The 24,016-nt window shown below is 46.2% G+C and overlaps 1 protein-coding gene across 1 annotated transcript in view; it reads left to right on the top strand.

Annotated features, from left to right (window-relative positions):
* The window catches only part of ARHGAP31 (Rho GTPase activating protein 31), a 165,754-nt gene that overhangs the window by 69,605 nt on the left and 72,133 nt on the right, over nt 1–24,016 (top strand). The window contains exons 2-3 of the mRNA XM_088461439.1: nt 13,878–13,980; nt 17,228–17,372. Of these exons, the coding sequence (XP_088317565.1) occupies nt 13,878–13,980; nt 17,228–17,372 (248 nt within the window). The remainder of the gene's footprint in view (nt 1–13,877; nt 13,981–17,227; nt 17,373–24,016) is intronic.

Here is a 24,016-nt window from a genome sequence, read left to right as displayed (position 1 = left end):
TCAAAAGCTCCCTCACCGAAAGTATATAAAGAAAGGATATTACATGATAACAGTAACAACTGGTTATGAATCATAGCTCTTACATTGTCCTTTTCCTTTATGTCTTCTTTTATTGCATTTTCAAATGTTCCGATACTAGTCTTTGGGTGGATGTCATTGATACTCTTTCATGGTCTCTTAGCGAAGGCACTTTTCCTTATGGTTTATGTAAATTAGGTATTGGCACCTACTTTGTTTGTGCTATATTATCATAACCGTAGTGTAATTAGAACTACCATAAACATCTGTGTCTGTCTATTAACAAATCCAAACAGTCCGGTCAGCTGCATTCGTTAATGTTGTTTATTGAGCCTGACGATCAGATTTGGGTTCTGCTTCATTTTACTTCTCACCCACTTATTGCTCTTATATTAAACATCTGAGAGTCATTTGTAATCACGGGCTGGACATGACTAATGGGAATGATGTCAAATATAACAAAAATAGAGGTCAGTAAGGAGCCCGGTCATCGTATACTGCTGTAACAGGCAAAGAAAGTATGGACTAACTTTTAATATTGTTTTCATTCTCCAGTTTAGAGTACATTGAGCCTGATTCAGACCCGTTCGCTAGCAAGCGATCGCTCGGAGCGAGCGATGTTTTGCAATGTGCGCATGCGTATACATCGCAGTGTGCGTGCACGAACTAGTCCGAGCGATCGGGAAGCATTCGCTCGCCCAGCAGAGACAGCCCAGCTGAATGAGTGACAGGAGAGGCCGGTTGTGGGTGGTAACAGGGACAGGCCGCTGGAAACGGGAGAGCGGAGGTGCGAACGCAGGCGTGTCTGAGAATCTTAACACTGTTTCAGAGGCCGTGCATAGTTAACAGGCAGCGGCATAGTACACGTCAGCTGGTTGAATTATACACTGAAGTGATCGCAGTGCTTGTGGTAGGGTACAGGCAACCTCAAGCGCTGTGTTCACTTCCGATGGAACCTGATGTACCGATGGTTGCATACACTTCCTGGAGATGACGTGCGCTAGTGGGCGTCTAAAGACAGGCTGGTGGGCATCTGTATACACACCGCGATCCAATGCCCAGGGGCGCCGAGAGGGGGGGCGGGTACACTTTACCCGATCCCGGGCTTCCAGAGGGGCCCAGCGGGGGCCCGGGTCTGGCGTCGCCCCCCCTCCCTTCCTCCCGCCTCCCTCCCTCACAGCAGCCCAGCACGTGGAAGATTGCTAGAGTCTGCCTGAGGGGGGAAGCGATCACATTGATCGCGCCCCCCTCTGGCTTTGCGCCGGGCTGAGGGACTCGCAGCGCTCCCTCCCTGGCACGCAGCGCCGCTTCGCTTTTTAATTTCTTTTTTGTCGTCTTCAAGGGGGCGTGGCCACGCCTCCCGCGATTAGGCCACGCCCCCTCCTTACCGGGGCCCCGCGGCGCTCTCTACGGCCCTGCCTGCCAATGCCAAGACATAGCGGGCGTGCTTATGCCTTGCCGTGCGATCGCCTGACTTGACGTCACTTAGCCAAATTTGCATATGCTGGGAGCGAGCGTACGCATCTAGCGAACGGGTCTGAATCAGGCCCATTGTGTGTGGTGTGAAAGAAGATATTAGTCCCATTTTGAGTGGGACTGTCCAGATTTTTGGACCCCTAGAGCGACTGAGCTTTATTAAATGTACGTGGGGGTTACATTAAATCATTGTGTGGTTTCAGTGGATCAAGGCATCGTCCGGACTATTTTCCAGCCTTGGAAGCCATCATTTTTGGAGGGGATCCGCTGTGTTTTACGTTCTCTGATAGCTACCGGTTCTACCACAAAACACGCTCAAGGCGAGTCGCGTGACGCAACTGATATCACTACTCGCCAATTATAAAGTTATATTTGACAAATTCTTGTCACTTGTGTATATTAATAACTGATGATTGAGAGCCCTAGCAGCTGTGGGCCTCATTCAGAGTTGCACGCGATTGCTGCCGGAGCTGAGATTCTCGTAGCTATGGATGTGCGGAAATATGCTAATGCATCAGCCACAGAAACTTGTATTGAGACACCCCCCGGACCCTTCGTAGCTGTCCACAACTGCGTGTACGCAGCCTCGGACGCAGATCAGGCAAACATCGACTCCTTGGGTGAATCTATGGTCGCGCAGCATTGCTGTCGTACCTGAGACGCTGGAGCCATGTTCTCTGAATACAGGATAGCAGGGACTGATGGAAACATGCTCCGAAAATGGCCGGAACGCGCCTCCGTTTTAGCCGTCACTCCCCGTTACCTCCCACAGAATATCCGTTCCCTGTCAGTCGCTTGAGATTTAATCCTCACTGCAACCATAATCGCAATTCAGTCAGCGCCCGTGCTTATTGTGGGGCCGCACGCGCAGACCACCGATGATGGCTCAACTGCGTGAACATTGTAATAGCCCAGTGTTCTCACCAGGTAAAGCTTTAATGGAGTATTCAGCAAATGTGGGTTTTGTCATTGTGTATCAGTACGAGGGCTGTTGGTTCTGGATTCACAGATGAGAAACGTGAACAGAGAGGATGACGTCCCAAGTGTTCGAGCACCTGGGGCTGGTGACCTCGGATTCCCTGAGACCCACAGGCCAGACATATGTGATGCCGTTTGTGTGGTTACAGCTCATCCAGGACCCTGTAGGTCTGAGATACTTCTTCAGCTGCGCTCCAGGGGATGAATCACGAGGACGTGTGTAACAAACTCTGCGATCCCAGCATTAGTCACAAGCAAAACACCCGCTAATACATGTGAGGAGTTCATGGGAACCCACGACCATCCAGAGCCTATAAGACTTGATGATACTTTGATACCTGATGATAACCCTTGTGGTGGAATATTTGCTGGGTTTGTGTCAGGAAGCTTCATTTCCTCTAAAACGGCTGATAACGGAGAACGGTAAAGATGTCAGACATCTCCATTTATACCAGTATAGGGAAACTTTTACACTTATAGTCATACTTGCCAACATTATCTAGCGTCTGTTTATTAATGATTACATTAGTATTGTAATGCAATCTGGACATATTACCGCCCATGATCGCATTGCAAGATGTGATCATAGCGCCGGAAAGTATCATCCGGCACCCGCAGGGACAGAGGCTACAAAAGGAGCCCGTAACTGCGATGTGCCCGAAGTGGTGGTGGGGCTACTGCGTGTGGGTGGCCACCATTGCCGGGGTGGGTTATTTATGGGGGAACCCCCTGCCGGCTAATTATGCGAAGTGTAGCCATAGATGGCGTTAGCTGAGGGGGGTCAGTCACCTGAATGCTTCGCATCCTGGATGCTGGTAAATCTGGCAGCATCGTCTCCCCCATAGAAACCTATAGGGAATGCGGCTGCCAGTGGGAATGGTGGAATTGCAGCAGGTATAGGAGCTGTGGTCCCTCCCTCATACATGGGGTGATACTAAATATTTATAAAAATATAAATATAACAATTGGTGGTGATTTAGTTTATAGCTGCTAGGGCAAAACAGGAAGCAGTGAAGGATACAGATGATGTTTGAAAAGTTATCATTTGATAATGATGTACAAAGCATTTTATAATTTCATAGTCAGGGAACAAATCAGCCTTGTATATGGATATTAAGGAGATATTGATATCTTTTATTATTATTATTATTATTATTATTATTATTATTATTATTATTATTATTATTATTACAGATTGAGTCTCCCATATATAAATATTCCGAAATACGGAATATTTTTAACATGACTGAGAAAGTGAAACCTTTGCTTTCTGATGGTTCAATGTACACAAACTTTGTTTAAAGCACAAATTATTAAAAATATAATATAAAATAACCTTCAGGCTGTGTGTATAAGGTGTATGTGAAACATAAATGAATTTCAAGTATGTACACAAACATTTTTTGATGCACAAAATTATTGCAAATATTGTATAAAATGACCTGCAGGCTGTGTGTATAAGGTGTATATAATACATAAATGCATTCTGTGTGTATAAGGTGTATATAATGACCTGCAGGCTATGTGTATAAGGTGTATATAATACATAAATGCATTCTGTGTTTAGATTCGGGTCCCATTCCCAAGAAATTTCATTATTTTATGCAAATATTCCAAAATACGGAATATTCCGTTATCCAAAATACCCCTGGTCCCAAGCATTTTGGGTATGGGAGACTCAACCTGTATTATTATCTAATAGACAAACAAACAAACAGACCAATGAATTTTATATGTCCGGTTATACATTCGGACACCCCTGCACCGATTGGGATGAAACCAACGCGAGGTGGTCCAGTTGGATCCTGGCCAGGTTTAAGGGGGGTTGAGGTCAGACCTCCCATGGTGTGCACTGGGCAGAACTGTTACCCGGGGAGCCTGTGCTGGGCCTTCCACTGGATGGATTGGGACAACATCACATAATAAAACTTAATAACCCGGGCAACATCGGGTACTTCAGCAAGTTATTTATATTGAGCTTTTCTCCAGGGGGACTCAAGTGATGTCAGTGGGAGTGCATTCGGCTCTGATAGAGCCGAAAGCCCTCTAGGGCTTGCGGCAACGAGACCCTACCACAAGGGTTTCGTCGCAAGCCCGATGGTAGCGATCCTCTTGACCGTCGCAACCATCTTCCTGGCCGCTTGTTATAGCTGTGGGTGATCACACACAGAGGGCCGGCCCTGATTCAGAGCGAGCGCTCTGTCAGAGCGTCCGGCTCTGAATCAGGGCCTCAAATCGCTTTATATTTGCAGTAAAGATCCCATATAACAAAGGAGGTAGCCATCTTGGATAATTACAAAGTATTCCCATACTGAAAAGTGCCAGGCAGCCATCTTGGGCGCACTACATAGGTTACACTGGGTGGGATGAGCTTTACTTGGGTATATGACAATACTATTGTGACAGGAGTATTTAGTAATGAACATAATGGTGCATCGCGCTCCAGTACTTCATGTATTGCTGTAAAACAAATAATCAGGATTCTAATTCTACTGTCTGGAAAATATAACCATGTATTTATCTATTAATGCTCTACAAAAAGACAACAATATATATATTTTATGGATTATACGTTTATATATAAAGTACTTTATGTTAACAACATTCGAACAATAAAATCTAATGCTGTTCTCTTTGTATTACTGCTCTGGAATCACTGTCAGGACAGACCCACAGTGTCTCCATAAGAGCCTCGGACAGCAACTGGGCCTGGCGTTACCATAGCTGTAACACACAGCTGCATGTCCAGCACTACAACAGCAACAATTGGGATGACTTGTGCTGACTGTAATCCCCATATAACAGCTAGAGCTGACTACTCATTAGTATAGCCTATGTTTACACAGAACCATAGTCAGAGGGTCCCTTTAAGTCTCTGTTTGGCAGAGGGCTCAGCCTGTGTTTGCCAGTGGATTAATGACTACATAATAAAACATTTACTCTGGTTTGTAAGTCGTGGAGCTCTGCCAGTATTACTATTATCACTGCGCATTGCTCGCCACGTTAGGTCATACACAGCTCTAATCTATTAGATTGCTAGCTCTTGCCTTGTAGTGATGTACTTTTATTTTATTTCTCTAGCACTGTTTAAATTGTGGCTGTGCTTTAGAAATACATTATTACAAGTAATAATAAATAAAATTTACTTACAACTAGGGATGTGCAGGCTCGGATAGGTTCGAGTTTGCATGTTGAGAACCTATCCGAGCCTGCACATCCCTACTTACAACCTAATTAAAATAGCCTTTTTTCACTTATTTTTATTTTTAAATGCTTCCTCTGACTGGAAATGCAGTGGTTATATGAGAGCACTTGGACGACCAAGCAATGCTTCGTTACCAGGTGGGGGAAATCTATCAAATCCTCCAAAGAGGACAAGCGGACTTGCTGTCCATAGCAACGAATGAGCTTTTACCGATTACCCATATGCAGTCCCCTGATTCCTGCTTCTACCGGCTGCCCAGAGCTGCAGAGCAGCAAAAATCACAGGGAAAATGGCACTGCTGCGATTTGTGCATGCGCACTAGAGATGTCTCCAGGAATAAGGCTCGGGCGCCATTTTCCAGGAGACCTGTGCATGCGCAGTAGTCTCTGGCATTAAGCCACACAGAGGCTGGACACAGGCCCCTATTTAGAAGGTTTGATAAATCTCCCCCATAGAGAGTCAAACAATTGTTCCAGCGAATGCAGACAGTGCTGCTTTCAGTCTAATATCAGAACAATTGCAAGGCCAGCTTTACCTGCTCCAGCGTGTGGTGCATGGACTGTACCAAGGCTTATAAGCTAACTGGAATCTGTTACGGAGAATTGACGGACACTTTACCGGCAGCTGGGAACTCAGAATAGTGATGTTTTATTAGCTTGTGGGTTCCCCTCAAACAGCTGTTGGCGAGTGTCCAGCATATACACTATGGATATTTATAATAGAAATAATTCAACCGCTGACATCGCCTCATTCAGGCCATACTCTTGTAGACTTGTCGTTTATTTCACGTTATGAAGAAATCTCTCTGTATTTATTACAGTCCAGTTGCTGGACTAACAAACAACCTTGGGGGGTCTAATTCTCTATTAAAGGACCAGACTCCTTCATGACTACACACTTGTATTATGTTTTGGAGATGCGTCAATTTTTGTTATAATCCACATACATCAGTATCATGGAAAATGGGAGGGGGCGTCATTTTGGGATCTTGGGGCAGTGACTATTTTTTAAATCTCTTTTTGTTTTAAATCTATATTTAAATACTATTTTAATAATTTTATTTGCTAAACATTTTAGTTTATTTATTTAAAGAAATTGGAGACACATTCGAGGGTAATTTTAGCAAAATGCAGCAATAGGACACCGCTATGTAATGCCAAAAATTGAGGCATCGCAGCGGAGGACGCAAATCACATCATCGCGCCCCCTACACTTGCCACTTGGACCCAAAAGTATGTAAGTAAGACTACTGAACCTGGAGGTAGCCACATAAAGGGGTAGATTCAGTTAAGCCGGAACCTCATGCGATCTGCGCACATAATGGGTACTTATGGGAGGAAACCACCTCGGATGTAAGCGATGACTACCTGCCACAAAGCTGCCTATCTCTTTGTATCTCTGTATCTCTTTGTAGGGAGTGACGAGAGGTGAGGCAACAAGAGCTCAGCGTCACCTCTCAGACACTGCTTGCAGAGCTAGGGGTGGGTCCACACCACAGCCCATAAAACTGCACAGAAGAGGCATGCCTCACTGTGTGTGTGTGTGTGTGGGGGGTGCCTAGAGCACTGATGAACACCTTGGATGTGTCATGTGACCAGGAAGTGCACTGGAGCTCAGTCAGCAGCAGCAACGGGGAGGAAGAGAAGAGATACAGTTTGTGATGCAGGTAGGATAATCAATGGACACTGAAGCTTAGCGTAGTGAGGGAAGAGTTACAGTGAGTAGGAGGTGAGACAGGCTCCTGGCACTCAGACCCACCCCCATGTGTGCCTCCCCAGCCATTCACCTCACGTCACTGGGGGAAACATATATCATACATGTTCCCCTGTTATCCACTGAACATAGAACATGTTTCTGCTCATCAGAGAATTAGAACTTTACTTCTGAGTCCATTCTTGGGGATTTTAAGTGAATTGCAATTTGACCTTTTGCTTTACTTTTGCCGAGGTTTTATTACTTCACAATCAGTTGTATCAGGCACCAGAGTACTCGTATCTTATATATAGTGTAAATCATCTTTAGTGTGCATACACTAATCTATTTATTGCTCTAGTTTCCTAAACTGAGATTATGTTAAGTCCTTTTGTATTACCTGGTGACCTACTGTAATAGGCACACGCAGTACATAATGTACATTACAGAGCCAAGCATTATGTGAATCATTCCACAGACTCTGTGTGGGGTCACTGTTCAGGATCAAAATTATTCTTGATCAAAAAGATGTCTCTGTGTATAGATAATGTTAATAGGATCAAATGTTTATTACCTCACTTAAGAAATACAATACCAATATTCATGAGCCACTGATTCCTAGTGAATAGATTGGCTGCATTCTAAGTGATGTCACTGGCTCCTAGTGAATGACTCAGCTGTAGCCTCATTGATATCAGTGGTTCCTAGTGAATGGTTATGTTGCATTCTCTGTGATGTCATTGGTTAATAGTAAATGGATAGGCTGCATTCTCAGTGATGTCACTGGTTCCTAATAAATGGATAGGCTGCACTCTCAGTAATGTAAATGATTCCTAGTGAATGGATAGGCTGTATTCACAGTGATGTCACTGGTTCCTAGTGAATGAATAGGCTGCACTCTCAGTGATGTCACTGGTTCCTAGTGAATGGATAGGCTGTATTCACAGTGCTGTCACTGGTTCCTAGTGAATGTATAGGCTGTATTCACAGTGATGTCACTGGTTCCTAGTGAATGGATAGGCTGTATTCACAGTGATGTCACTGGTTCCTAGTGAATGAATAGGCTGCACTCTCAGTGATGTCACTGGTTCCTAGTGAATGGATAGGCTGCCTTCTCAGTGATGTCACTGGTTCTTAGTGAATGGATAGGCTGCACTCTTAGTGATGTCATTGATTTCTAGTGAATGGATAGGCTGCACTCAATGATGTCACTGGTTCCTAGTGAATGGATAGGCTGCAATCAATGATGTCACTGGTTCCTAGTGAGTGGATAGGCTGCACTCAATGATGTCACTGGTTCCTAGAGAATGAATAGGCTGCACTCTCAGTGATGTCACTGGTTCTTAGTGAATGGATAGGCTGCACTCTCAATGATGTCACTGAATTCTAGTGAATGGATAGGCTGTACTCAGTAATGTCACTGGTGCCTAGAGAATAGACAGGCTGCACTCTCAGTGATGTCACTTGTTCCTAGCTGACGGTTAGGCTGCACTCTCATATTAATTGATTCACCTCACAAATTGCTGTGTTTGGTGAGCAGGACAGTGCGGCAGGTGATGTTCTGCGCAGCCTTCCTGCTCCAGCTTATGTGCTGAGTTACTTATTCCTTCTGTAACGTAACCTTTCATATCTGGCAGCATGTATCATTTCCGCTAATCGCAGCATGTTGCCACGCATGCCTGTATGTATGCCACATTGGTAGTTTATAAAAAGGTTTGTATGCCAAAGATGCTGGCGCTGCCCATATAGGTTTGGGGTCCATTCTTGGGTAACAGTGAAGATTGTGAACAACCACTTTCTCAGGCTTTCAGATAACAGATCAGCACAATTTGTCAGTGGGTTCAATCAGCTGACGAGATATCTGAGATGTTTCTGCGATTTCTCCATCTGCTGTTTACAATCTTCAGGAAATCAGATGATGCAGATCTGCTCCTGGCTTCTGCATTCTAGGCAGAATGGGCACACAGAACCAGCTGGCATCTGGCAGATAGACAGGAGCAGAACCAGCTGATGCTCGGAGAGAGCGACAATAATAGCACCTGGATGGTACCAGCTGGGTGTGACCATGCCATGGTTAGAAAAAAAAAACCAAGAAACTTTTTCATCTCCTGACCGATGTTTCTCGACTCAAAGAAAAACCAAACGTTTCTTATGAATCCTAATGTCCGCAATTACGCGTACCGTCCACCAAGCACATGACTGGGGAAACACCCCACCATAATCAGTCTCCATAATACCCGCCATAGTCTCCACGCCATAATCAGTCTCCCCCCTAGTTTTAGTTTGGTGGATACTCTGCAAAATGTTCAGCGTTGAAGAGGTTAAAAGTATCATGACAATTTATTCTCTAAAATTCTACACAGTTCATCTTCGTTTATGTGTTAAATTAGTGATGAGAGTTAAGGGACATTAGGGGCCTAATTGTCAGTTGCCCGCTGCGGCGATGGCTTTAGCCGCTGTAGGGTCTGCGACTTGATGTATCAGCCATTCCACTGGTGTACAAGTGTGTGTGTCTGACTGTGCAAGGACTGTGATGCTCCCTTCGTGTATTTTTAAAAGCAACAACACCATTTGGTGCGTCATTAGATGGCACCATCGGACGCAACTTGATACTAGCACAAGTCTCATGCTAGGTGCTGAGTCAGAGAATGGCCTCCGATGTGTGCGATCAATGGTCTGATTTCACAACCATTAATGTGACCCTCCCATAACACGGCCATAAAATGGTCCATCTCCGGGCGTGTGAATGGCCACCTCCCTGTCACTGCCCAGGGACGCACAATACATCAATACGTTTCCAATACATTAATGAGACCGCACAGCTCAGTCGCTGCTGTGCTTCTGTGCTGGGGATTCCAATCCGGAAATCATTTTGTAATCCCAGGATTTTGGGATTACTGTCCTCCAATCTTGTGATCCCGTGATTAATCTCGGGAATTGGAATTATGGGAAAAATCCAACCCCCACCTGTCTTCTCTTGTTGGGTATGGGGTGCTGGCGATCAGAATACCGACTGTCTAGTTTTGCTAGTTACCCAGAAATACTTGTATTAATGCTTCTTGATTCCGCTGTTTATTTAATTATCTCAGGTGTATTCATACATGGACAAGACACTTTCTATGTTCCATGTGGCCCATAGCCGTCCCAAGTGCTTCTGAAGTGCTAGGTCGCATACAATTCTCATTCCCTACTTTAAACAACATGGGGTCGCTGCGCAAACCAGTGGTGGGTGAGCAAGACTCTGCCTTGCACATGTCCTGATTCTAAGACATCTGCGAGCAGGGCTGGTGCTACAATTAGGCAGCTTTAGACGGCTGCCTAAGGACACCTCCCCCTGGAGGGCGTAACTGAGTCCACAGAAAAACGAAGGAGCTCTTACTAGTGGGTTAATGAGTCCTGGCAGGGTGAGGGTGTGTGTGTGTGTGTGTGGATTAATGAGTGTTGAAAGGGTTAGTGTGTGTATGGGGGTTAATGAGTCCTGGCAGGGTGAGGGTGTGTGTGTGTGGGGGTTAATGAGTTTTGAAAGGATTAGTGTGTGTCTGGGGGTTAATGAGTGCTGGCAGGGTGAATGTGCATGTGTGTGGGGGTTAATGGGTACTGACCTATATTGGGGCATAGATGTGTGGCTTAAATATGTATTGGGGCACAAATGTGTGGCATAATGTATTGGGGCACAGCTGTATGGCATATAAATTATTTGGGGCTCGTGTGGCATATTTATTGGGTGCATTGTGTGGCATAATTCACAGCTATGTGGCATGCAATAAATTTGAGGCACAGCTGTGTATCAGGGGCACAAATGTGTGGTATTGGGGGCACAAATATGTGGCATATTTTATGTATTAATTTAAAAGCATTGCTCTGTAACATAACTAGGAAGTGGGGAAACAGTTCTGTGGCATATAATGAATTGGTGGCACTAATGTGTGGCATAGTAATTGAGGGCAGTGTTATGAGGCACACTATGAGTTTGGGGCTCTGCTGTGTGGTGTATTAGTTTGGACACTTCTACAGTATATAGTATATTATGAATTCAGAACACTGCTATTTGGCATATGATAAATTGGGGTCACTAATGCGTGGCACATGATGAATTGGAGGCGGCAGGGGCGGTGGGTGAAATGTTGCCTAGGGTACCCAGAAACATTGCATCGGCCCTGGCTGCGAGATGTATCCTAGCTCTCGCATTCCAGTAACAGGTTTGTGCTGCATTTAGGGGAAGGGGTCTGGGAGAGGCTAAGAGCTTTGAAAGCACTGGGCACCGTTCATGCCCCCTGAATGGCATTCCATCTCCAAAGCAGTCAGCTGTGCCAGGATGCGCACATCATCCCAGTTTGAAAAATGGAAATGTTGGGACGTATAACGGTCACACGAACCGACATGACCAGCCGGCTGTTAGGTGCTGCCTGGCGGGACTGTAGCTTAATACCCTCTAATCCGGACAGTGCCAGCTAAGGGCCTGATTCAGAGCTGAACGCCTCCGTCTGGCAGGCACGCCCGCCAAAGGGGGCGTGCTGTCAATCAACATCGACAGCACGCCCCCTTTGGTGCGAGACCCGGAGCGATGGAGAGCCCGTCGCTCGCCCGGTCTCGCGCATGCGCACGACGGAGCTCCCTCCGTTGTGCGCATGCGCAGTGGGGGAACATCGACCCGCTTGCGAGCGTACTGCCGCTCACGAGCGGGTCTGAATGACCCCCAAAGTCAGGAGAGTTTGGAGGTACGATCATTGTATCCGTACAATGTGGAAGGGAAGATAATGTCAGTTTCTGCGTGCCCATAAAGCAGAGAAAAGCAAGACTCTCTGGAAATAATGTATGTAGAGGGAGAGCCGGGGTGATTACCGGGTGAGCGCAGCGGAGTACCCACACCAGGAATGTTATACTTCAGTTTCTCAGGTGTTTTGGACGAGTGGTAATGAAAGCTGATAACATAAGTAGCAGCTGACATGTAGAGTAAATAGGTGTAATCTGTAACAAAAGCATTCCGAGTGGTAGTTATAGATTACCCGATGAGTGATACATCTGTGCGCTATGTAGTTATGTCACGTGCTGTAATACTGTGATAATGTAATGTATATCTATGTTCCCCCAGAATTCTGTCATACTTCCTCTGCTATTAGTATAAATGCCGTCCCTTATTGCCGCAAATTATCTCAAAACATATAGCTGGATAATACTTGTCTGGAGCGGTAAGGGTTAACTTACCAATACTCCGGGCTACTCTCTGCCGATATATGCGCACATTGAACATACTGTACACAGCATATGAAGTCAAATGCATATATACCATGTTTATTTATATTTACATATATATGTCTATGTTGCGATTTCATAAAATTGCCCTATGTATCCCACTTTTTGGTGACCAATGTACCATTATAGAGCCCAGCCAGGAGCCAATGGTGCCCAACAGAGCCCAGTCTCTTGTGCCAGGGACTATTTCTTGGTGCCTAGTTACAGATTACACTTTAGTTTATCTCCATCCATGTTCCTCTGTCAGGTCTGTTCTTCTAGATGCTGTCAGCCTTATATTGGCTGGTAGTAGATCAGTTTCCCCTTCCTTTCTGTAGCTTCACAGCCAATCGGAGTTCACAGGAGGACAGGAAACGGAACGCTGTCAGCCAATGATAGGTCAATAGGGTGGAGGAAATGAAGATATCACTCTGTAGCCTGGTTGCAGCTCCAAGTTGGAGCCCTGGCAGGTCTGCCTCAACCCAACCATTGACTGGCACATGTGGGTTGGGTTGGGTTGGGTTACGGGTGATGGGATAATATTACGAGAGTGAATTGAACAATTTGTTTGTTTGCAGTATATATTTATGTATATATCTCTAGTACCAATCTACACATATCCCCACCCCTGGTTGTATGAGCTGCAGAAATTGCTTCTTTATGAATAAATGATGGTAATGACAGTTACGGTTAATGAAAGAACAGCCTCAGGTCCAACGTCAGATAATCCAAACACATGTATTTTTAAGCAGCCTCTGGTGTGGGATCAGTTCCCAATTGAAGATGATGCTGGATTCAGTAGGTGTCACCGAACATTATTGTAGTGTGATGTCACATAATTTGTGCTGATTAATTCACCAATACCTCTGATACATTGTAACTGGTTTAACACAATGCCCGTGGTGCTTGTCATTGAGAAATATCATTTGAATGATACCGGGTACTGCTGACCAGCCAGAGAGACGACCGGATCCTCTGACACCGGTTGGGTAGCCGCCATGCTGCTTGCCTGACCATTGCTTAAAAATGAAAATTGAGATTCAAGCTGGTACAACTTTCTAAGTTACGAGATTACAACAGAAGACAAATTGCTTGCCCAGGTATTCCCAACTCTGTCCTCAAGGCATCCAAACAGTCCAGGTGTTAAGGATATCCATGCTTTTGCACAGATGGTATAAAGATTGTGGATGGAGTTTTATTTTTGAGCTGATTTGCATTTTTTTTTAATTTGACTTACTCATCTCAAAGTGACCCTTTTCCTTACTCTCTCCTGTAGTTCCCCTGGTGCTGAAGAGCTGCGCAGAATTCATCGAGTGTCACGGCGTTGTGGATGGTATCTACCGGCTATCAGGAATAACGTCTAATATACGGAAGCTTAGGTACTCGTGCTTTTGTTTTTTTGTTTTTTAAGGCAAAAACATATGGTATGAACTTTTTACAGGTTTGTAGAAGCAGGAAAATTATTTAAAGTTTATAATTAATAAAAGTTAAATGAGGCTACTGTATGTAGGTTAGTACCCTCCATGTTCTGGGTTTTGTATGATAATGTGATCTCCCACTGAGGATAAACTGTCAAAGCTCCATTAATTAGGTATTACCACATGGGAATTCCTAGAGACCTCATTGGCCCATTAACAGGACCACTATAAAAAATAATTGTATTCTAATAATTTTTAGATATTTATAGTTGCTAATTAGTTAGAGGGACTTCCATATATTTTGTTTAAAACTTTTTTTTTTTTTTTATAGATGTTAACACTTTACGCCATCTACAGTGTTGCTAAAAAGTTTGTGAATCCTTCTGAATTTTTTGAATTTCTTCGTAGATGTGACCTTAGATGTGTTGAAATCTTCACCAAAGTCATAAAAGTTGATGAACACAGCCCAATAGATCAAATAAAAATCCAAAATGATATAGTTTTTAATTAATTTACTGGTCAAGTAGATTTTTTTTTTCTTTCGGGAAAAATATGTGAAGCTCTAGTTTTATTGACATACAGTTGTGCATTTTGGTGGCCCTGACCTGTTTAAAAACCTAAACTGGAGTCTTCACTACAGAAGTCTGGTCATACCACGCAGGCTGGTGAATGCATGCCAGGCCTTGATCAAAGAATAGATCTGAGGATCTCAGAACTGTCTGCAAAAGGTTATAAAATGATTTGGCTTTCACCGGTCCCCTGTCATAGAGAGAAAACCATTGTTACTCTTCCCCAGGAATGGTTGTCCTGAAGAATCACTACTAGAGCAAAGTATATAATATTCTGGGAGATGACAAAGATCCCCAAGTGAGAAACATTATGTCTAGAGAAAACCAAACACTGCATTCCATTAGAAGAACCTCATCTCAACCGTGAAACGCGTTGGGTTCAGTAGCACAGTTTGGGGCTGTTTTCCCGCCATGGACAAGGTGCCATCATTGATGGAATTATGAATTCCGGATTGTACCAACAAATTCTACAGGAGATTCAGGGTATCCGTCCATGAACTGAAGCTCAGCAGAAGGTGGGTCTTGCAGCTAGACAACGACCCTAAACACACAAGTCGGTCTACAAAATAATGGTCAAAGATGAAGGAATGTGCATTATGGAATGGCAGACATTATTTAACTAGAAATGTTGTGGCTGGACCTAAAAACGGGGTGTTCACTCAAGAAACCCGCCAACATCCATGACTTAAAACAATTCTACAAGGAGGAATGGGCCAAAACTCCACCAAGCCGACAGACCAGCAGTTACCATAAACGTTTAATTGAAGTCATTGCTGCCCAATGAAGGGGTCACACCAGTCACTGATTTCTAAAAGTTCCCATTATCCTATAAATATATTTAATTTTCATGGCTTAGTTGAAGATCTGAACACATGTAAGGTCACATTTACCCAGAAATTAAGATAAATTTAAATTTCTATCTCCAAAGTAGCTAGTCCATATACAATAATCTCATTTATTTAAACTGTCCTTCACTGTTTACTGTGTATCACGATGCTAATCTGTAACGAATGCACATTTTCTCCTAGACCAGTGTTTTGTAAGCATATGACGCCTAATGAATAACTGTATCCTAATAATATACACATACTGAATTTAAGAGGAAAAAGATGCAAAGCTGAGCCACAAGTCACATCTCCCAAATTCCAAACGCGACCTCGTTACTTATCCCCAGTCTCGGCTTTTTATTTTTGCTTAAAATTGGGCTCTGCCCTTTCAGTTGTTGTGTCTTGGCCAGAGAATCTAGAGCAGTGATTCCCAACCTCGCTCCTCAAAGCACACTCACAGTCCTGGTTTTAGTGATAGCCATTGGTCAGCACAGATGGTTAAATCAAAATAACTGAGGTTCTAATTAAGGGCCTGATTCAGAGCCGCTCGTAAGCGGCCGCTCGTTCGTTCCGAGCGATGTTAGCCCAACTGCGCATGCGTACGGCTCGTTATACGCATGCGCTAACCAGTCAGTGCGGCCGAAATTCATGTGCTCGCAAAATAGCGAATGCCTGCTATTTTGAGTGAGAGAAAGAGGCGTATGTGGGTGGTAACAGGGGAAGGTGCTTGAAAATGGGGAGTGGAAATCAGAACGCAGGCGTGCTTAAAGGTCAAAACGGGCGTTTTATGGGTGTGCATATTTAAAATAGCAGCGTCACTGACCACGTCACTGGGTTATTTTATAGTCAGAACTGCTCGCAAAATTGTGGTAGCAAACACCAACCCCAAGAATAGCGAGCAGTTCATACCCTGGTCGATGTACTCGATTAATCTAATAAATAGCAGACATGACGTAGGATGCGAGCGGCCAGGGGGCGTATTTTTCCAAAAAACGACCGCAAGTTTTGTTCGCTCGTTCAGACATAGAGGCGTGAACAGACCGCAAACAGCGAACGGTTCATTTGAATAGCCACCCCTTGTTTTAGAACGAACGACCGCAAATAGCGAGTGGCTCTGAATGAGGGCCTAAGTCAGCTGTGCTCAAGTATGGTTATCCTTAAAACCTGGACTGTTAGTGTGCTTTGAGGACCGTGGTTGGGAACCCCTGATCTTGAGGTAGTGCCACAATAACGGCACAGTCACAGGGAGACCCGTTGAGCGCTGTAGGGTCCCACAAAAGCTGAAGAAAAGATTTGCTTAAGTTGCATGCTGGGGCTTGTAGTTCTATAACCCTATAAAAGATGAAGTGCCAGAGGTTTAATGCTGGGACTAGTAGTTCCATAGTCCCATGACAGGTGAAGGGCCACAGGGTGCATACTGGGACTAATAGTTTTATAGTCCCAGGACAGATGAAGGGCCACAGGTTGCATGATGGAGCTAGTATTTCTATGGTCCCATGACAAATGAAGGGCCATAGGTTCAATGCTGGGACTAGTAGTTCTATAGTCCCATGACAAATGAAGGGCCACAGATTGCATGATGGGAGTCATGGGGCTAGTTGTTCTATAATCCCACGACAGATGAAGGGTTAAAGGGTGCATGCGGTGACTAGTGTAGTCCCAGGGCAGATGAAGGACAAGAGGTTCCATGCTGGGACTAGTAGTTCTATGGTCCTATTATTGCAGGAGTTTGCTGTTAGGTTCCTCTGAACTGTGCACCAGGCACATCGCTCCCCTCTCACCCCTGTTATGTCTCTGTCTGTGTGATTGCAGGCAGGAGTTTGGCTCAGATCAATGTCCGGACCTGACCAGAGAAGTCTTCCTCCAGGACATTCACTGTGTGGGCTCCCTGTGCAAGCTCTACTTCCGGGAGCTTCCCAACCCTCTGCTCACCTACCAGCTCTACACCAAGTTCACAGTAAGACTCCTCTTCCCTCCCTACAGCGCTCCTCCGGCAGATTTGCTTTAGGAAGGATCCCGGTCGTGTGTTCTGTTGCTACTTTAGTCTCTCTGGCTGGGCGAGACCAGCCTGGGAAACCGGATCACATTCAAATATTTCCCAAATTCAGCATTTGTTTTCTTTCCAATGTTTTCTTTTTCAGTGCTGCATTAACCAGTTATAAACCTTTTCCCCATTCATGTGCAGGCCATGGATCAGTATCTGCCTGCTTTACATCACAGCGTCCGGGCGCTGATGGTATAAACACCTGGACAGAGAGCACAGAAGGAAAATAAAGTCATGTGAATAGTAAAAGCTGCAGGAGGGTTTAGCTTAAGGCATTGTGACAGTAAGCTGAGGAAATGCAGAAATATACTTTCAGTAGTGCTATAACAGGTTACCGCACTGCAGCAATGGAGGTCATGTCATGTTACTGCGCTAAACCTATAACTACCTTGCTGCCGCTGTTACTGTCGGATGTCGTAACTGCTGGAGGCTTCCAGAAAGACCATCATGTTTTAGGCAACAAGTATGGTCAGAGCTTTGGGAATAGTATTCAGGCAAACTCATTATATAGGAGATAAAAGCTCTATAAAGCAGTTGAGGTTTGATCTATGTATTTTGGGGGGGGAGGGGGAATGTTAATTTGCACAGTGGTGAGTATTGTGGCTGAGGAAGGCCAGGACCTAATTCTTCCCTGTACAGGTTACTCTTGTTGAATAACTGGATAAAGCACCGAACTCCGCATTGCGTTCTATCTAGATATCTTTGCAACGCGTGGTTACCGCCCAGTTCCCAACCCGGATTACCTATTTCATGCACATACAGATCCGGCCAAGTTCTGCACAGCTCAGAATCGGTCGGAGATACTCAAAGATGTGTAATTTATCTTCCGCACGTACGCTGTGCACTAAAACTCACTGCTTGCGCCCGTTACAAACAGATCCGTCAAACTCCGATGCAGCCCCAATAACACAAGAATGTCGACATGGTTATAATTTCGACACTGAGCATTATGTAGACAGTGATAAAATATCGACATGTTAGATTGTCAACATATCGTCCCTGGTGTCCCCGCGGTAACTTACCTGCTCTGGGCGGCTGCAGTGGTTACAGCGGTGACTTACCTGCTCTGGGCGGCTGCAGTGCTTACAGCGGTGACTTACCTGCTCTGGGCGGCTGTAGTGGTTACAGTGGTGACTTCTGGATCATGGCGGTCATGTGACTGTGACTTCCGAATCAGACCTCTGATCCTCCAGCGTTCGGGTGAGTATTTCTCCCCTAACCCTAATCCTTTCTCTAGTACCGATCCCTTACCCCCTCCCACACAGCTTAACCTTCAACTCTCCCTAGTGCCTAACCTTAAGCCTCCCATCCGCAACCTAATCCTAACCTTCCCCGCAGCCTAACCCTCCCGCCCGCAGCCTAAACCTAATCTCCCCCACAGCCTAACCTTCAGCTCCCCCTAGTGCCTAATCCTAACCCATCCGCAGCCTAACCCTAACCTGCTCCACAGCCTAACTTTAACCCTCCTATGCGCAGCCTAACCTCCTCCACAGCCTAACCTTCAACACCCCCTAGTGCCTAACCCCAACCATCCCATCCGCAGCCTAACCCAAACCTCCTCCACAGCCTAACCCTAACCGGCCCGCCCGCAGACGAACATTGTGGTGTTGAAATTATGAATGTTGTCATTGCCGACCCTGACTACATCCCATTGCAGATGTTAAACGTTATCTTTCCTAGGACCTGTGTGAAAGCACAAAGAACTCCCCAGTTTCCTGTAACATGCTTCTAATTTACAGTAGGCAGATACACTATCCCATTCCCATATATAACCTACAGTGTAAGATACACTACTATCCCCTATAAAAGTATTTGTCTAACATTCCCCTGCAGCTGTTTCAGAGATCCATATTTATAACTCTGGTATTTAAAGCTACATCTCACGTCGAGCCCCCCGCCACCCCCCCGCTCACACTTTCTCTTTTATGTAAGGATTCCTCTGCAGTACCGCAGACCAAACATTCAGTGCTGCACTTAATGAGTTACAGATCCTGACACTAAACGCCCTATTGGTATATGTGAGCACAAATCTAACACAGCACATCTTAGCATAACCTCTTATATAACTTATCTAAAATAAAGACACAGGCCCTGATTCAGAGCCGGGCGCTCTTTGTGAGAGCTCGGAGCTCATTCTGAATCAGGGTGGGCCGTTTTTTTTTTTTTTACCGGCCTCCAGGCCGCTCGTTAAGCTGTGGGTGACCACCCACTGCTTTAGCGGGCGGCCTGGCGATGGTCGCGACCATCGGGCTTGCGACAAGACCCTTGTGGTAGGGTCTCGTCCACCGCAAGCCCCAGTGATGTCAGTAGGGCCACCCCCAAACGGCAGGCGTTCCTTCGGGAACACCTCCGTTTGCCCAGCCATCCCCCCGACCTGCCTACAAAACGGGGCGAGCTGTCGATCAACATTGACAGCGAGTGAAGTTCTCACTCGCTCCGGGGCTCGCGCACGCCGCGTGTGCACACTGCCCGGCCATCGACTCACTTGCGAGCGCTATGCGCTCACGAGTGGGTCTGAATCAGGTCCACAGACCACTTTATTGCTATAAAAACTTAGATCAGCCTTTATTTTAAATACAATCAAAATACTGGTGACGGAAAGAAAGAGCGTCATAAAAGCAATGGCCAAAATTCACTTCAAGCAATTTCCACTATCCTCCACCATACTTGCAGGGCCAATTGCCCTTTAAGCAAGTAATCTTTAGGTTCTCCAAATCTGGCACCAATACACCATAAAAATGGACGGTCCAGTAAGCCAGTGCAGCTGACCCCAGTAGGGTAAAATCAACCGTGTATTGATACCGATTGCACCCATAAATAATTGCAGTAAAATTAACCATTTTCCTGTTGTCCAAAAATTGACAATTAGGGAGAGAGGGAGGGAAAGTCCAAGAAAAAGAGAGGCAGAGCCCGGCCTAACACTGGACTAACTTAACTAAACTCCTCCCACCAGTTATGACCCACACAATTCTAATAGGCTGACAACACTTACCAAATTTAACCCCATCAATGCCACTATACTGATTCCTATCTGTGCACACAGGCCCTGATTCAGAGACGGACCCTCTGAAAGAGCGCTCGCTCTGAATCAGGGCGTTTTTATTTGGAGCGGCCACAGCTATAGTGAGTGGCCAGGTTGATGGTCGCGATGGTCAAAACCATCGCGACCATCGGGCTTGCGACGAGACCCTTGTTGTAGGGTCTCGTGGCCGCAAGCCCCAGAGAGCTTCTGGCTCTAATAGAGCCGGAAGCTCTCCCACTGACATCACTGGTGATGTCAGTGGGGCCGCCCACAAACAGCATGGGAACGCCTCCGTTTGTGAAGCCACCCCCACGCCACGCCTCCAAAACGGTGCGAGCTGTCGATCAAAATCGACAGCCGCCCCCTTTTGGTGCAAGACCCGGAGCGATGGAGCGCCCGTCGCTAGCCGGGTCTCGCGCATTCGCACGTCGGAGCCGGCTTTGGCGTGCGCATGCGCAGTGGCCTAACATCGACCCGCTCGAGAGCGCATAGCGCTTGCGAGCGGGTCTGAATCAGGCCCACAAATCCCTAGGGGATCATTTGCTCTCAGCATGGGGTGGGTGCCAGCGCCGATACTAAATACGACGGCTGCGGACGGAACAACAGCAGTGGGTGCAGCTCAGATGGATGCATGGATTCTCCCATAGGCAGTCAGATACTGGCATAACCTAGTTCATAAGCTGGCATGGGGTTCGGTTAGTCTTCACTGAATAAAGGGACGCTGGGTAAAATCTTTTAGAAAGACCGTACTCTGGGCCTGATTCAGCAAGGATCGCAAGTGCTAAGACACGCGCAATCTGGTGATTGTTGCGCAATGTGCATGCGCGAACTAGTCATTGCATTCGGGAATGAGATCGCAGTGTGTACGCAGAACCATGGCAGAGTGATTGACAGGAAGTGCCGTTTGTGGGTGGTGATGGGGGCGGGGTGGTCAGGCGAACACAGACGTGCCAGGGCGTTGGGGCGGCGTTATAAGGTTGAAGGGGCATGCGTAAATTAGCCACTGCAATGCAATACCATACGCAGCCTGAGGCCTGACCTGCCTTAACTGTGCGTATAGGTCCATGTTACCGATTGTTTCGCTATGTTGCCCAAGTATATGGATGTGAGTAAGGGGAAGTGGGCATCCTCATGTTAGGCTGAGATCGCAATGCGAATGCAAACTATTGAATATCACCGCTGATATTAGCAACTGCGTTGCGTGCGTGTAATCACAATTGCGATCCTTAGTGAATCAGGCCGTCTGCTTTTATTTCTTGTAGGATGAGAGAATATAAAATACATGGGTGAAATATACACCCCCCAATTACTCCATCTTCTGCTAACCAGTGGCTCCCCAAACCCGCACCTCTTACAAGTAACGTTGGCCATTGGTCACTCACCATTTTGTGGTTTGTTCGTAAGCGGCTTTGGGAGAGATGTACTAATTCTTGGGTACAGATCAAAAGTACTAACCAATCAGCTCCTACTGTGACTCTCATGTCACAGGATGTGTTTGAAAAGTGACAGTTAGGCGCTGATTGGATAGTACTGTATCTCCATCCACTTTCTCTCTCTCCAAGGCGCGGTACATCTCCCCCTTTGTGTCATTAGACTTTTATATACCACCGTGTAACTGGGACAGAAAGGGGTAGATGTGCTTCCACTCATGTTTACACTTGACATTCAGAACATTCCTGGTTTCTCCCTCCGACTTTTCCAACTTGGCCTGAAGTCCGTGCCAGCTTGGCACCAGACCACGTATCTGTCTCTGGTTACATGGTCCAAGATACACTCATAAATAATATCGTCATTAGCGCTTAACGACCTCACACGCTGCAGTGAAGTGAGAAATGATCTATTCACACATTAACCGTACGGCTTCTCCAGATAATCTGGCGAAACACAGAACAGCGTGACGTATTGAGACCATCAAAATGGACATGACGGTGATGGGGAGAAATGAATAACCCTTTCATTGCCAGGAGTTTGCACCAAATTTACAGGGAGCCACACCTCAGCTTTTTCGCACTGCGTCCGTTTTATGTTCACATATTTTCTTTAATCAAGGAGATTTTGGGCCTCATTCAGAGCCGGTCGCACAGAGCGTGCGGTCGGTCTGAATGAGGGGAGGACGTCTTGAAATTTCAAGACGTCCTCCTTTGCGGTGGTAAGGCTGTGGGTTAACACCCACAGCCTTCCGACCGCCTAAGGTGATGGTCGCGATGGTCTTGACCATCGGGGCTTACGACGAGACCCTAGAGTAGGGTCTCCCTTGTCGTAAGCCCCGGAGAGCTTTCGGCTCTGTCTGAGCCGGAAGCTCTCCACTGACATCACTAGTGATGTCAGTGGGGCCGCCCCCAAACGGTAGGTGTTCCCATGGGAACGCCCCCGTTTGGGCTGCCACCCCTCCGGCCCGCCTTCCAAACGAGGCGAGCTGTCAATCAACATCGACAGCCCACCCCCTTTGGATCGAGACCCGCTACGACCGGCGCTGTCGGTCGTAGCGGGTCTCACGCATGCGCACGCCGGCGCCATCGTGCGCATGCTCTGTGGGGCGCCATCGACCCGGTCCGAGCGCATCGGCGCTAATGACCGGGTCTGAATGACCCCCTTTATCTCTTGTTTTCTTTTCTTGTGTGTTCACTGATTCGTTTTTTTTTTATCTCATACTGTGTATTATATATATATTCCTTAGACAAAAAAACGTACGGTTTCACATATCCCCGCCACCGGTTCCGCCCACTGCCATTGCCGGGTCGCCTGGCCGCTAACGCCCGCAAAAGGCAGCCATCTTGGTGCACCCAGGTGAGGCCAAAGTTCTATGGAGAATTCCGTTTTTATCGATTCAGCCTTAATATAAGGGCATGACCGTGCCCTTAAAATATATAAAAATCAAATGTCCTGACTGACTCATCCACGCCCAGCCCAAACCCCTGGACCTAGAAACATGAAATTCGTGGAGTGTATGCCTTTCATGACGTAGGTGTCCACTAAGAGGGGATTTTTTTCTAAATCGACTCCTAAGGGGGTGAAAAGGGCTAAAATGTTCCCTCCCCCTGTGCAATGTCCTGCCTGACTGTCTCATTGTGGCCGTAGCACAGTTCATATTCAAAGTTCAAACACCAACTGTCACCCCAAGTGCTGACAAACATCACTGGCAGTTGGTGCGGCTATATGTATAGTGAGGTAAGGGAACGTGTTACTACAGAGGTCTCTCTATGCACGGCCATTATATTGTACACGGGGCCTGATTCAGAGCCGCTCGTAAGCGGCCGCTCGTTCGTTCCGAGCGATGTTTGCCCAACTGTGCATGCGTACGGATCGTAATACGCATGCTCGAACCAGTCAGTGCGGCCGAAAATCGTTTGTTCACTAAATAGCGAATGCCTGCTAATTTGAGTGACAGGAGGAGGCGTATGTGGGTGGTAACAGTGGAAGGTGCTTGAAAACGGGGAGTGGAGATCCGAACGCAGGCGTGCTTAAAGGTCAAAACGGGCGTTTTATGGGTGTACATAATTAATACAGCAGCGTCATTGCCCACGTCACTGGGTTA

This window comes from Taudactylus pleione, unplaced genomic scaffold, assembly GCF_031769625.1.
Source record: "Taudactylus pleione unplaced genomic scaffold, aTauple2 ptg001050l, whole genome shotgun sequence".
Lineage (NCBI taxonomy): Eukaryota > Metazoa > Chordata > Amphibia > Anura > Myobatrachidae > Taudactylus > Taudactylus pleione.
Note: the sequence above shows the minus strand (reverse complement) of the source record. Positions and strands in the feature narration are given on the sequence as shown.